This window comes from Oscarella lobularis, chromosome 10 (genome assembly GCF_947507565.1).
Source record: "Oscarella lobularis chromosome 10, ooOscLobu1.1, whole genome shotgun sequence".
NCBI lineage: Eukaryota > Metazoa > Porifera > Homoscleromorpha > Homosclerophorida > Oscarellidae > Oscarella > Oscarella lobularis.
In genome coordinates, this window is record NC_089184.1 from 1,685,148 (window position 1) to 1,698,398 (window position 13,251).

The 13,251-nt window shown below is 49.7% G+C and overlaps 4 protein-coding genes and 1 long non-coding RNA gene across 11 annotated transcripts; 1 reads left to right on the forward strand and 4 right to left on the reverse strand.

Moving 5' to 3' along the window:
* Window positions 1-1,023: 1,023 nt before the first annotated feature.
* Window positions 1,024-2,911, forward strand: LOC136192533 (uncharacterized). Of its 4 annotated transcripts, XR_010671154.1 has the most exons (8): window positions 1,025-1,302; window positions 1,403-1,474; window positions 1,538-1,550; window positions 1,610-1,798; window positions 1,853-2,092; window positions 2,142-2,346; window positions 2,396-2,446; window positions 2,506-2,910. It is a non-coding gene; the product is annotated as an uncharacterized lncRNA (long non-coding RNA). The 4 variants fall into 4 exon arrangements; XR_010671153.1 differs by having other exon boundaries at window positions 1,024-1,302; window positions 1,538-1,798; window positions 2,506-2,911; XR_010671152.1 differs by lacking the exon at window positions 1,538-1,550 and having other exon boundaries at window positions 1,027-1,298; window positions 2,506-2,909.
* LOC136192531 (tartrate-resistant acid phosphatase type 5-like) lies at window positions 1,510-2,783 on the reverse strand. Its single transcript, XM_065981177.1, has 5 exons — window positions 2,680-2,783; window positions 2,383-2,624; window positions 2,025-2,321; window positions 1,840-1,974; window positions 1,510-1,783 (listed from the first exon to the last, which is right to left on the reverse strand). Exons 1-5 carry the CDS (start codon window positions 2,766-2,768, stop codon window positions 1,581-1,583), a joined length of 966 nt encoding a protein of 321 aa, XP_065837249.1. The 5' UTR covers window positions 2,769-2,783; the 3' UTR covers window positions 1,510-1,580.
* A 440-nt stretch (window positions 2,912-3,351) lies between the features above and the next one.
* On the reverse strand, window positions 3,352-5,268 carry LOC136191951 (rab11 family-interacting protein 2-like). The gene is made up of 6 exons (XM_065980381.1): window positions 5,131-5,268; window positions 5,037-5,072; window positions 4,857-4,956; window positions 3,765-4,786; window positions 3,646-3,705; window positions 3,352-3,593 (listed from the first exon to the last, which is right to left on the reverse strand). Exons 1-6 carry the CDS (start codon window positions 5,159-5,161, stop codon window positions 3,499-3,501), a joined length of 1,344 nt encoding a protein of 447 aa, XP_065836453.1. The 5' UTR covers window positions 5,162-5,268; the 3' UTR covers window positions 3,352-3,498.
* Window positions 5,269-5,276: 8 nt separating this feature from the next.
* On the reverse strand, window positions 5,277-6,963 carry LOC136192186 (snRNA-activating protein complex subunit 3-like). The gene is made up of 11 exons (XM_065980706.1): window positions 6,946-6,963; window positions 6,679-6,896; window positions 6,609-6,624; window positions 6,504-6,559; window positions 6,404-6,452; window positions 6,259-6,354; window positions 6,155-6,199; window positions 6,016-6,093; window positions 5,860-5,957; window positions 5,514-5,798; window positions 5,277-5,433 (listed from the first exon to the last, which is right to left on the reverse strand). Exons 1-11 carry the CDS (start codon window positions 6,961-6,963, stop codon window positions 5,295-5,297), a joined length of 1,098 nt encoding a protein of 365 aa, XP_065836778.1. The 3' UTR covers window positions 5,277-5,294.
* LOC136191946 (uncharacterized) lies at window positions 6,900-13,199 on the reverse strand. Of its 4 annotated transcripts, none has more exons than XM_065980376.1 (19): window positions 12,936-13,199; window positions 12,773-12,829; window positions 12,447-12,712; window positions 11,768-11,840; window positions 11,563-11,711; window positions 11,312-11,476; window positions 11,170-11,254; window positions 10,967-11,118; window positions 10,814-10,912; window positions 10,670-10,760; window positions 10,469-10,614; window positions 10,200-10,383; window positions 9,984-10,142; window positions 9,851-9,936; window positions 9,741-9,801; window positions 7,505-9,535; window positions 7,318-7,452; window positions 7,158-7,261; window positions 6,900-7,036 (listed from the first exon to the last, which is right to left on the reverse strand). In XM_065980376.1, exons 1-19 carry the CDS (start codon window positions 13,095-13,097, stop codon window positions 7,033-7,035), a joined length of 4,209 nt encoding a protein of 1,402 aa, XP_065836448.1. In that variant the 5' UTR covers window positions 13,098-13,199; the 3' UTR covers window positions 6,900-7,032. The 4 variants fall into 4 exon arrangements, with proteins under 4 accessions (XP_065836448.1, XP_065836447.1, XP_065836446.1 ...); XM_065980375.1 differs by having other exon boundaries at window positions 6,900-7,104; XM_065980374.1 differs by having other exon boundaries at window positions 6,900-7,107.
* Between the last annotated feature and the right edge of the window lie 52 nt (window positions 13,200-13,251).

Below are 13,251 nucleotides of genomic sequence, written 5' to 3' on the forward strand. Positions count from 1 at the left end.
GCAGAAACCTACTCTAGCGTGTCCACTGTATTTTTCGATCCTTCCTTTCGTCGTTCGTTCGTCCGTTCTTCCGCGGGCCTTCTGTACGTCTTCGTCGATCGTTCTCTCGTCGATCTTCGTTTTCCTTCAGCGCTCGCAATCTAAAAATCAAATCCCAATTAGTCACTGTCAAAATATCGTTCTACGTACCTTTTCTGAATGCGTCCGTATTAGCGTTACCCGAGTTACACCACGGGGAGGTTCGGACGCTTCGTAACTCAAGGCAGCCACCGCAAAGCAATGGCCACCCGTTCCAAAAAGTTTCGGGCGAGTTTTGACCTCATAGGCCACCTCAGCCAGTATCCGCCTGGACGAGTAGTCGGCCCCTAATACCGAGTCCCCCGGCGCGACGATACCTGACCACATTGGTAAGCCGAAGCTAAGAACCGGGGCTTTTGAGGTGGAGAGCGGCTGACTACAGTTTGTAGGAGTCGACAGGAAAGGACGTGCAATGCCCAGATCGAATTCTCCTGAGCCAGATCATCCGCAATCTAATCGTGCCAGTTGGTGAGAAAAGTGCCGGCAACCAGACCGCTTGCGACACCCCCTCCGAGCCGTGCCCACTCTGCCTAACGCAGGCCGTGCTCGTTTGGCAACAATAAGACATGTAGGCGATCATTCTGCTCAGTGCGTGAACCGAGGCCGAAGCCCCCCATCGCCCTGCTTAGAGGCTCCGGCACGGGATTAATCCGTGGGCCACGCTGATCCGACGATCCAGACTGTCCTTTTGCCGATACTCCCGAGCCAGTCCGTCAAGGATGAGACGCAGATTGCTCCACGCCGCACCCACCCTAGGCCGCAACTGAAGGAGAATCGGTGTGCACTTCCCTTTTGAACCGCGTAGCTCCGCCCAGCGCGCTCATTGGTCCGCTGAGGTCACGTTGGGTCCATCTAGCGCTCTGGTTGGTTCCTTTCGAATAGGTGCGAATTTTCAATACCGTTTGACTATCGATTGCATCATGATCATGGTCAGCAATTCTATTCTTGGCAACGAATTATGCAAGATTTCTCGCCTCAAGGTCAAGATGGCGTACGATCGCCTTTCTTCTTCTTCTTCTTGTTCACAGTTTCGCCTTACGTTTCGCTTCCGTTTCGCTGTACATTATCGTCGATCAGCTTTATCGCGGGCTTGTCGAACGGCCCGGACATCGTGAACAAACACGTGTTCGATCGAAGCAGAACCGCATGGCGTAGACGAAGAAAACGGCCAATTTCGGCGACGAGACGGCGCGGGAGCCAACAGCAATGCAAACTACAGCGTAGGTGAGCGTATGGGTGATCGGGTGCCCGTTTTTCGCGATGAAAAAAAGGCGATCCCTCCCCCCGGACGTCGCCGATCACTTTCCCTTGTTTTTTTTTGCAGCGATTATACCCACGAAGCCCTTCTTAATTGATAACTCAGGCTCAAGTTCGAAGAAACCGTGCGAATATACAGGTACGCTTTGCATGGGGCCCCCCTGAATCAATTAGCGCATTTTCTTCGCGAATTTTCCAAAAGGGGAAGAACAGCAGTAAGCAGGGGTGTGTCTGATTCGTCAAGTTCAGATGGTTGGTCTTTTCGTTGTCGCAGAATGAATGACGGTGCCTTCTGTATTGATGAATTGACTTACCATCTGATCGTCGTCCAGCTCAACGGTCATAAACCCCGCATCTTTTGTCGACCACACCACGGATTCAATCATATTTGGATCCTCAACGTAAACCTTTCCAGTTGCACCAGCACCAGAGATGAAAAAGTCAATTCCTATTCGGGAAAGAAGTTAGACGCGCTAGTTAGTTAGTGCACGTTCTGCTAGTGACCGTCTTGTTGAAGGTGCTGTAGTTTATGTACGTGGCCGCAAAAGTAGGCAGCAACGCCATTGTCTTGCAGAACTGGCTTCACTACTTCCATTGAGACGGAGATGTCGCCAGGAAGAAAAACTCCATACGCAGAATCTATGATAACGTAAGTTTGATGGCAGTTTCTGTTAACATTATTTTCTTACATATTGGGTGGTGTCCTACCACGAATTTCCACTCGTCTTTGCTTGCTCGAAGAGTCTCATTCAGCCAGGTAAGCTGCTCTTTGTAATTCTGCTGATCTAACTGTTGTTTCATTGTAGGATTTTCTGGATCGGTATAATAACTGCCAATGAAGGGCGACGTGTCAATGAAGACAAAAAGAGCCGTAGATCCAGTGTCGTTGTTTAGAGAGAAACGAACTGTGTAGTTCCTGTCCGGCATGACCCAACGAGAATCCAGCTTATGATACAGAAGCTGTGCACTGGCATTCCCCATGTAATCTACACAGTCAGGACTTCACTCTTGGTATGAGTAGCTGTAATTCCTACTAAGAACTCTAACCGTGATTTCCAAGGATGCTGTAGAACGTCAGATTCTTCAGAGTGGAATTGTAGACTTGCTCGAAGTAGGTTTGCCATAGGGAGTCTGTTAGATTGGTGATCCCACCTTCACGATTTCCTTTAGAGTCAACGGTAGTTTTGTAGAAGTTATCGCCGACGTTCACGACAAATTGGACTTCCTGCGAGGCAGCTGTTGTTTTCATTTGCTTGGCAACAGCTTTCTGTTGCTCGTTTCCCATTCCCCTAGAAGAGACTTGTGCTTGTCAAGAGATAAGCGTTGCTCCTGGCGTCAACTGACCAGTCTCCGAAGACCAGAAAGCGCATCTGCTCGGACTGCGCCGGGAAAGAAGCAAAAAGGAGGAACGCAACTACAAAGCTCTTCTTCATGAGTAAGCAGCACGAGATCTCTGTGCGTGGGATGTCACAGAAAAATATGCAACAACAACAACAACAACAACAACAACCAGCAACGCGTAATTAATTTATTCAAAATATACTGTACATGTATTCATAAAAATTAAAAATTAAAAGTATCTCGTCTCTTCTTTCTTCCGCCGTTGTCCTGGAGCAAGGCTAAAAAATCAGCCAGTGAGATCTGCGAAATCAATGCGGTCGACCTGCCATTCATTTTGAAAATTCCCGTATACAGTAGGAAAACGGCTTCTTGCTAAAAAACCTAGAAAAGAGGAGGAGCCACGATTTTTATACGGGACATACGAGTACTGCTCCTCCTCTTTTCGTGGTTTTTTAGCGAGAAGCCGTTTTCCTACTGTATACGGGAGTTTCCAATGTAAAAGAGCTGCATTTAGCCCTCCTCGTTGCATCTGACTGTGTCCCGTATGTCCGGGTAGGGTAATCGGTTTTTCCTTCGTTTTCCTGCAAAAGCCGTTTACCCTACCCGGACATACGGGCATCGGAAAAGACTGTCCCGTATGTCTGGGTAGGGTAATCCGCAAATTGATTCATTAGCTTGACTGTCTGTGGTCACTTTATTAATTAATTAAAAGAGGCGCTGCTGTATTACCTCTTAGCCAAGTGTAAACACGTCAAGAAAAAACAGAGCAAAAACAATTTCGAGCGCTCGTCTAAACCGGGCCCGCGCTTATACTGTATCTATCTAATGCTGCATCAGCAATTCGGGATTCTTCTCCATAATCCTCGACAGCAAGTCGTCAACGTACTTCTTCAAATCGCGATTCTCCTCCTCCAAATCTGAAACCGGACAAACGAAATAAAGAAAAGAGAAAAAACGCTATTTCTAGACCTTTCACGTGCTGCTGCAGATCATCGACCTTTTTCAAGAGTTCCGCCTCGCGAGGCAAAGCTAAAAGAACAAAAGGAATTCCTCGCGTTCAAGAACAAAAAAAAACACGACGACCCCACTTTTTTCTCTCTTCGATCCCGAATCTTTCTTTGTTAATCGAAACGACCCACTTAGAGGTCGACTCGTCGTCGTCGTCGTCATCGTCGTCGTCTTCTCAGTCGGTATTTCCTCCGGATCGTAATCGTGCTCCTTATACGTGAACGTGATCAGCGACGTTCCCTTTCCGCCCGACTTCGTCTTCACAATGACGGGCCCGCTGCCGACGTCTCGACCGCGACACGTCGTGCAAATCAGCTTAGCCGGCGACGAGTACTCGAGCGTCGACAGGCAGTCGACGCCGCACACGATCAATCCGCACACGTCGTCGGCACACTGACCCAAATTCGAACCGCGAAGAACCAATCGCGTTCCGCCCCTGAGCGGCCCCGAACGAGGAGCGATTCCCGTCACTTCGGGCTGAAATCCGCTCGCCGACGACGCGGACGCCGTTCGCTTGTGCGGCGGCGGCGTCGAAGCCGCGACCGTCGCCGGCTCCTTTCGTTTGACGTCGACCAATGACGATATTGACGGCGCTTTTTTGTGACCGACGCCCGACACGTCGCCGTGGCTACCGTGTCCGAGCGAACCGCGTCGAAGCGACGACGATCCCGTGCCGGCACTTTGGAGATCGCCGGTTGACATGGACAGCGTGTGCTGCAAGCTGCGTCCGCCGCCGGAAAACGATCCCTTTCTCTCGTTGCGACGCGCGCTCTGGGTGCGATCGAATTCGGATTCGATGTCGTCCGGATTGGCTGGAAATTGATTTTGCTGCTGCTGTCGACGCGGTTTCGGAAGTCGCTTCATCGCCGTTTGAACGTCGATCGTCGCCGTGGGACCTTTGCTGACCCACGCGTTGAAGTTCAGTTCGCCGAGTATTGCGTCGCTGCTGCCGTGCTTCCAGCTGTGCGGCGCCTGGAAGGGGGTCCAGCGCGCTCGACGATTCTTCTCCGGGGGGATTTGGGAGAGGGGAAGGAGGACTTGACCGATCGTCTCGTCTCGGTCGCGAATTTTGAACTTGAGCGGATCGTTGCCGTGAATTGTACTACGGAATCGAATTATTCGCAATTAATTAATTAATTAATTAATATTGCATCTATTTATTTATTTATTACAATGTCGATTCTTCGTTCCACGTGGGATTGTCGCCTGGAATAGCGGTCGTCTTGAACTTCGTCTTGCCGATGCCGAATACAACTGAAACGTTGGGAACGCCTGCGGGGAGAGAGAGAGAAAAAACGACAAACGTCTTGACGTCACTCTACTAGCAAGTTTCCCAGCGTTCGCGATCTCGCCTTTCTTTCGACCCTTGACGTTTCGCGCGGCGCAAACTAGAATTATTAGAACGTCGACTTTCGAACGAATGCGCTTCGATTTTCGATTACGCACCGATGACGGTCACTTCCTCGGGCAGAGCCATGCTTCGCTTTTCTGCTAACGGTCACAGAAAGCTCTCCGCTTCGATCGACGAACGCTACGAAGGCGACGACACAACACAGGCGCGGATGATCGTTCTAATCTATGCCGCCCGCGCGCTAAGTGTATATTCTCTTTTAGTCTAAGTCTGCATAAAGATAGGCACGAAAGTTGCAGGCCTTGCTTCTGTCATCCTTATAGTGAAGTGCGTCAAAACATTTCTTGCAAAAGTAACAGGGATCTTCAGGAGCTAATTCATCGTCGGTCGTGATCCAACTGGAAAGAAAAATTAATTAATTATTTAATTAATTAATCGAGAATGGGCTTTTTTTTGTACTACACGTCGTCGTACGTACTGAGCTTGGAATGTCTTGCAAACGTAACATCGAGTCTTTCTCGGACGTTTCATGAAAGTGAGATGAGGATAATTGAGTTGGCGTGGGGGATCGTCCGGATGCAGCAGACGAATGTCGCGAAAAATGATGACGTGCTCGCAATTGCCTTGGTGACAGTAGAGATAAGGAAAACCAAGACGTACGGTTAGATCGGCAAAAGTCACTTCCTCCATTGAGCTCGATTTGGGACTAATACCGAGATTCTTTATCGCTTCACCTTTGGCCTTTGCCCAATCTATGATGATTCTAGAAATAAATAACAAATTGAACTCGGGCATAGAATAGGACGGCCTCTTTTTCTATATACCTGCTGTAGTCTCTCGCTTGAGGATCTCTCGTGTCATTGTAGAAGACGTCTTCGATGAAGAAAAAACCGGACGCGGATTTCATTGCGTCGAGCGACGCCTACAGGCGCAGAGACGCGCGACAAATGACACAGAAATCGAAAACGCGTATAAATAACCTCTTCTGGCATTTCACTCTGATCCGTTATCGGTAGATCGCTCGAACAAGTGATAACGTCTTTCAGAGCAGTAAGAGGCTATAAAAAACGCCCACTGCTGCTCAGCACTTTCATTCGAAAAGCCATTATCGTAGGGTACCTGACTTGCTAAAACTAGAAAGTGTTTCTGTTCGTTGAACGGTTTCTATAGTCACAGTCACCGCGTGTGAAGGGCACATAGGAAGGCACAAAGAGAGAAGTTACCACGTCTTTCTTGACTTGATTAAAAACGGTCACCGCGAGAACAACGTCTGGATATTTCACAGGCAACGCGTCTTTTGCAACTATTCGCTTCGGGTTCTGAAGCCAGAATGAACTAAAAATTTTAGTGCATTTGGCTAAAACGTACTATCATCTGCGTGTACGGCTTCATCTCCGTACGTGCCACATTATTTTGTCTTGTGAAATTGAAAAATATGACGTCATAAATGCTATGAAATTAGTCTCACTGTAGAGTGGCCAATTGGAAAGCTCCTATTCGAAAGTCTTCGGGAGCGACGCTTGCCTCGAAATATTTCAATAGAATTTCGTCAAAAAAAAGTATCTTATCTTACTTTTAGCTTAGATAAACTAAAAGAAAATAGTCGATGGAGGGGTTCATTCTAATAAACATTCATTGCTTGCCTGCATTCTCTCTTTACGGCCTTGAACGTTATCACTTCGAGTTCCATTTCCGCGGCGAGTTTCGCCTCGTCGATCCGTTCCGTTGGCGCTCCCAAAAGAATTTCTTCTGGGAGAGTCGCCTTGCATGTCTCTAGAAAGTCTCTGACGGAGACGGGCGGAGATATCTCGTCGCTGGATAAGACTTCGGCAGCCAGAGTTACTACTGTACATGCGCAAAACTACACAATTTATTAGATGTATTGAATAGAGGTGTGTGGCTGCAAACACTCTTCGTCGAAAATACATTTCACAAAAACGCCTGCGCAAACACTTACCAACTGGTATAAAAATCTTACAGACAATGTCAAGCAGCGACTATCTACAGAAAAAAAGAGAGGAAATAAATAAATACATACTGCATACTAGAGTAATGTCGTTGAAGAAGATCTACTACATAAAATCTAACTCTCCAGAAAAGGCATCGATGAACGTGCACTTACTTCCAAGTGTGCTGAATATTCCACGAAGTTTTCTTCGTCTCTTTGTTAAAATAATAAGTTTGACCGTCGGACGTGAAAACAGGCGTCCAACCAGGAGCTAGACACTGCAAAATACAGAAGCACCTTTTTATTGGCAAAAGTTCATAAACTGACGACGCACTATTCGTTCTTTTTCCCAGCCTTTAGCAGACTCCCAAACGTCTTCGATTTTCCAAGTTCTCTGCTGCATTTCGGAGTGATAATAGTACATTTTACCCGAATCGCTATACTTGGAACGCCAGCCGGCGGGAAGAGGCTAGAAACAAAGACATGCAGCGCGAGGCGAACACTTGCCGTGTTCATTTCACCTGAGCCGGATGACCACCCTGCAAAGACGCTACACTCGATACCGACGCCGACGAATCCGATCTAAGTCTGTATTCATTCGACGCCGTCGATGCTGTTCTATGTATCTGATCAGCCGATCCGGCGACTCTGGGCGACAGTTTGCGAGTGAGACCGGCGGCGGTGCTACCGGACGAACGCACATAAGACGCCGGTTCGGACACTTGCCGCTGAAAGCTTTTCGCGTAGTAGCCGGCACCGGGCGTCGCAGGCAGCTCGCGATCTCTCGCCGGCGACTCGGACAATTGCGTAATCGTTCGTCTAGGTGCCGTAAATAAGTCTCCTCCTCCCCCTCCTCCTCCTCCTACTACTCGTTTCGGCGAGCGAATCGGATTATTATCGGCCGAATGAGGCGTAGACGACGAAGTCGATAACGACGACGGTGTCGAACCGTACGAAGACAAATCGGCGCCGGCTGCGACGATGCGACGAGATCGCTGCACTTGCTGAGGCGATTGATTGGGCGACGGATAATTCCACGCAGCCGACGGCGACGTCGACAAGAGAACGCCCGGAGTGCCCGCATCCAAGCTATCCTGTCGAGAATGCGTCCCTCGTCTCGCGGCTATCGGCGACACTCGCTGCTGAAACGGCTGCTGCGGCGGCGGCAACGGCGGCGGATTCAAAGATTGAGCCGACGACGCCTCCAACGACGACATCATGACGTAGCTATCGTTGACTGGACCCGCCTTTCTAATATCGATGGGCTTGCTAAAACCCGCCATAAGCACGTATTCGTCGTCGGGTTTTCGTCCTCTGCCGCCGCCGGCGCCGCTTCTGCGCGCGTTTCTTAGAGTCGACGACGACGGATCGGGAGTGAAGTCCGACATTTCGAGATAATCTTCGACCGGTCCGGCGGCTTGAGTCGACGTCGCCAACGGCAACGTATTCATATAGTTCGCTGCTTTCGCATCGACTCGTCCCGGCTTGACGTCTCGTCTTACAAGCGGCGGCGGCGGAGGCGGCATCGACGAATCGTCAGGAGGCGGTAGAAGATCGTCGGGAGGCGGCGGAAGATCGTCGGGAGGCGGCGGAAGCGGAAGATCGTTGCCGTCGTCAGAAACGCTCGTTTCGACGACGACGTCGGGAGGCGGAGGCGGAGGCGGAAGCAAATCGTCGACGCTTTCTTCGAGTAAGGGCGGCGGTACGGACTTAGTCGCCGTTTTCGTTTCTCCGTACATTCCCATTTCGTCATCTAATCCGTCCTTTAGGAACCGACTGCTTCGCACGGCGTAGCCGCCGCCGCGTCGTTGGCTCAACTGTTTCCGTATTCTCGCCGAAACCGATTCGCTCGTCGACCAGCTTCCGCCGCTGCCGGCACTTCCGACGACGACGGCGGCGTGAACCGACGACGTTTCCCCGCCGCTTTCGCTCGCTTGTTCCTCGCTGAGACGCGGCAAACGCGGAGCGAATTCCGGCGGACGAAATCTCACGTACGGCGACGAGGAAGTCGTCGTCGTCGTCGTCGTCGTCGGATTCGCATTGTCGTCTCCCTCGCGAAAGGCGTTCTCGTCGTCGTCGTCGTCGAAATCCTCCGCGAGCGAAATCACGTCTCCTTTGCCTATCACGCTCAACGACGTCTCGATCGATCCGACCCAGTCCTCCTGTTCGCCGGGCGTGTCCGATTTCAAGACGAAGCGCGCGTTCGACGTCGTCTCGACTTCGATGCCGAAGTTGAGTAGGCTCGACGACGAATTGCGCTTGTCGTCGTAGGAACGAACGATCGTCGGCGAGCGTACGACGATTCGCGTCGCCTCGCCGAAATCGAGAGCGACGACGCGTTCGCCGTGATGAAAATACGAAAGATGACGATCCTTCAAGACGAACCACTCGCGACCGATTTCTTCGCTTGACGTCGACGACGAGGCGCCGTGTCGAATGACGGTTAAAAATCCGGCTTTGAGAACTTCGCCGCTGCCGAACTTTTCTAATATGAGCGACGGCTCGTCGGACGTCGACGAGTAAATCGCTTCGATCCAACGGCACATGTCCTCCTAGGAAAATAAAAAGCGGACTAGAACTACTGCATTACAAACAAACGCGCTAAGGGTTTGGTAGGGCATAAGGTGCGAGTCCCTCTATACAGTCAGATTATCTAATGTCTGAACGGCAATGCATAGAGAAATCACTCGGATCAGCCCTTCGTGCATTATTTTCGGAATCTGGATTGGTCTATGGTGCTCTGCTCCATGATCTTACCTTGGTGCTCGCGTGAAAAAGGTACTGATCGCTTGATGACGTCAAAACTCGCATTACCCCACTGGAAAAGAATTCTGAAGGAGGTTACCCAAATGCCTCTTTTTCTCTACCGTTTCTTTACGTAATCAGAAGCTGGTTCCACTTGACCGCCTTTCATGCTGAGGTGAAACAGCGGCTCTTCGTCCTCTTCCTCATCCTTACAAAAGTCTTAAAGCAAACGATTTTTCTCGGATAAACTCGTACCTCTTCGTCGCGATAGAATAACATTGACGATCCGTCCAATACCGTCCAGTATCGAATCCAATTACGCGATACATTTCGTCCCTGCATGCCACCGACTTTCTCGTCGAACTTAATCAAATAGCCTCGAGTCTTATACAACATTTTAGCAGCGTTATCTTCCTAAACACACGCGCAAATTATCATCAAAGTCTCGGGCCTCAGTCAGCGATTTTTCACCTGATTGAGGTAGCTGCTCAATGCTTCGAGAAGCTTCTCCGATCCGCCGACTCGATTGAACATAAAATATCGCCCTTTCTTCGTCCATTTCGATCTGACAACCAACGGCTGCTCTTTGTCTTTCAAATAGCGCATCTGCCTCTCGCCGTCGTCCTCGGGGTCGAACACTTCGACGAGAGCAAATCTGAAAGAGAAAAAGACAGCCAATCGTGAAACGAACGCGTGCATCGTTCAATCAAATGGCCTATAGCAATCAATGGTCTGCTTACAAGGAAGGATCGGTTTTCTCTTTATTGACCTTCTTCAAAACGATTGACACCACGTCGCTCGCCTTGTGTTTTCTCTTAATCGGAACAATGACTTGAGAGTGAAAAGGAAAGACGACCACGGTGTACACGCAAAGAAGCTTTTCCACCTAAAAAAAACGCCGTATATCTCGGCGAAGAAAAATGTACGTCTTTCACTAAAACCTTGATTCCAGAAGCAGTTGCTCGTCTCAATTTGCCCTTCTTCGTCAATCCGGACGACGATCTTCTCATCGTAGTCGGAGTCAGATTTTCCCTGCAAAATTTCCCTTATAAGAACTTCGAGATCCAAAATATCTCTATGCATACGGCGGAGGAAAGGCAGCGACAGACAGGGATTCAGGTTGCGGAGACGGCGACGATTCGTCCGAATCCGTACTTCGAACACCTATACTCGCTTTCCTTGTCCTAGCAAAAAAACCGCGTGCTTTTGCTAACTATACACCCAAGCGACGTTCGTACTGCGCCATTTCGACTTTGAATTTCAGTAGGCTCTCGCTGATCTCCTTCAGCGACGGTCGCATATCGGGCTTGGCGGTCCAGCACTTGCGTTGTATGGCGTAGAACTGATCGGGGCAGTCTGGTGGCTGAGGTAAGCGATATCCCTCGAGAACCTAGGCAAGTTTTCTCATGTGTACACGATGACGTTGGATTCCTTGTGCTACCTTCGCTTTCGTCTCCTTATTAGTGAATTCGGCGTAGGGCACGGCACCGCACGTAGTGAACTCGTAAAACATAATGCCAAAACTCCTACGGAAAATATTAAATGCATTGAAAGACAGATAAATAAACTATAGTGGCTCTTACCAAACGTCCGATTTCTTTGACAGGGTGCCACTTGTGAAGACTTCTGGTGCTGTCCATCGGGTTGGGAAAGCTCCAGGGGAGCCGACGGCATTGCATTCGGACGAACCGTCCATGCGAGCGAGTCCAAAGTCGGAAATCTTGCACACTCCAATAAAATCGACTAAGATGTAAATACGTCAACGGTCAAGAACAACGCCCGTTTATATTTTGGCAGCTGAAAAAAAAAACTATTTTTTGTTTTGGAGAAGGATATGTTTCGTGCGGCAAGATCGCAGTGAATGATTCCGATGTGATGAAGATACTCGACTCCGGCCGCAACTTGAGTCATTCCGTCAAGAATCTCTTTCGTAGTGAGAGTCTCTTCGCGAAGAACTTCCAAATAACAGCTTTTCATCAACTCCTATACAAAAAAAATGTATTATTCAAGAGGTCACTCGAAAGCCTACCAAAACTCACCAGAACAATATAGGATGGTTCGACGTAGAGACACACAGCCAACATGCTCAGAACGTTTGTATGCTTACACTTCCTACACAAAGAAAAAGGCAAAATAGAACTCTCCCTTCATACATATCATTTCCCAAGAAGCATATTGCAAGGAAAGAAGCAGTACTTTGTGTGAACACAAGGCTATTCAATTATCATAATTTCCCACAAGCAAAGTAGAACCACTCTATTAATCCAGATGATGACGCAGCGAAACTAACTACGTAGAATATTCACAGTGCTTATCTACGTTACGCATCACAGTGAACCGGAACCAAAAAACCCCCAGACACACAGAAACCAGTGGTCGAATTGTGATCCCCTCTCTGTTTGACAGACAACGGGGAGAGGGGAGGGAGCCACAGAGACCACATTCTCGGAAAGAGGCTATCCGGAACGAGCGTGAGAGCCTCTTCCGGAACGACATCTCTCTCCCATTGTCAACGTAATGAGGGAATGAGAAGAGGACAACAAAAAAAGAAAAAGCGGCTAAAGCCGTCCGGTCCCGTTTCCCCCCCTTCTTTCAATTCCCGATCACAATCTCAAAAATCCGGTTTACAGAGACGCTCAATTCAATTCATTCATTCATAATGCACATCCTCTTACAACATCTGCCCCCCTCTCTATCCCCAAGTTCTATCACTCTCACCGCATAATGCCGGCTTCCTTCTTGAACTGATCGACGGCGTAGTCGTCGCACTTGGGCCGAAGGGTCTTGATTGCGACGACGACGCCGTCCCACGATCCCTTGTACACTTCGCCGTACTTTCCCTTGCCGACTCGTTCGTTGAAGGCGAGCGCGCTCGTCGGAATTTCCCACGCGCCTATTTCGTCGTGTCGACGCCGAAACGCGCCGATTCGATCGCGCATGCGACGCGCGACGTTCTCCGTGCCGTCGAACACGAAATAGTCGTCCTGTACGAAAGAAAGACGATTAGACAACGAAGATAATGGGAGAATCCGTACTATACGTACATCCTCGCGAAAGCCGATCGCTTTCAACGCTTCGGCAGCGCCTCGCTGCGTGAGTAACTAGTAGTAGGGGCGGGAAAAGCGCGTGAGTGTTGTGTAGGAATGAAAGGGATACACGCCCCCTTTTTTTGGGCGAAGGGTCTGTCTCTCCTCTCTGGGCGTTTACCTTGGACGCGCGACGTATGCGACGGTATTTGTCGTCGTCCGGACTGAGCACGATGTTTTGGAGTATCTTGAGCAGAACGAAAGAGGTCTGGAAGAACGTGTCTTGGTCGACGCGCGCTTTCAAGTCCTCGAGCGCTTTTTCCACGAGATCTTGATCGCTCATTGCCGGCGGGACGTAGAGAGGGTCGACGGGGTTTGCTAGTGGCGGCGATTAGAGCGCCGATTCGAGACCATCACGTGAATTTGGAGGAAAAAGCCTTCGAGGTAATCCGGGTAGGCGAAAGTGGACTTCCGGCTAGTTTCACGTGCCCTCGCGG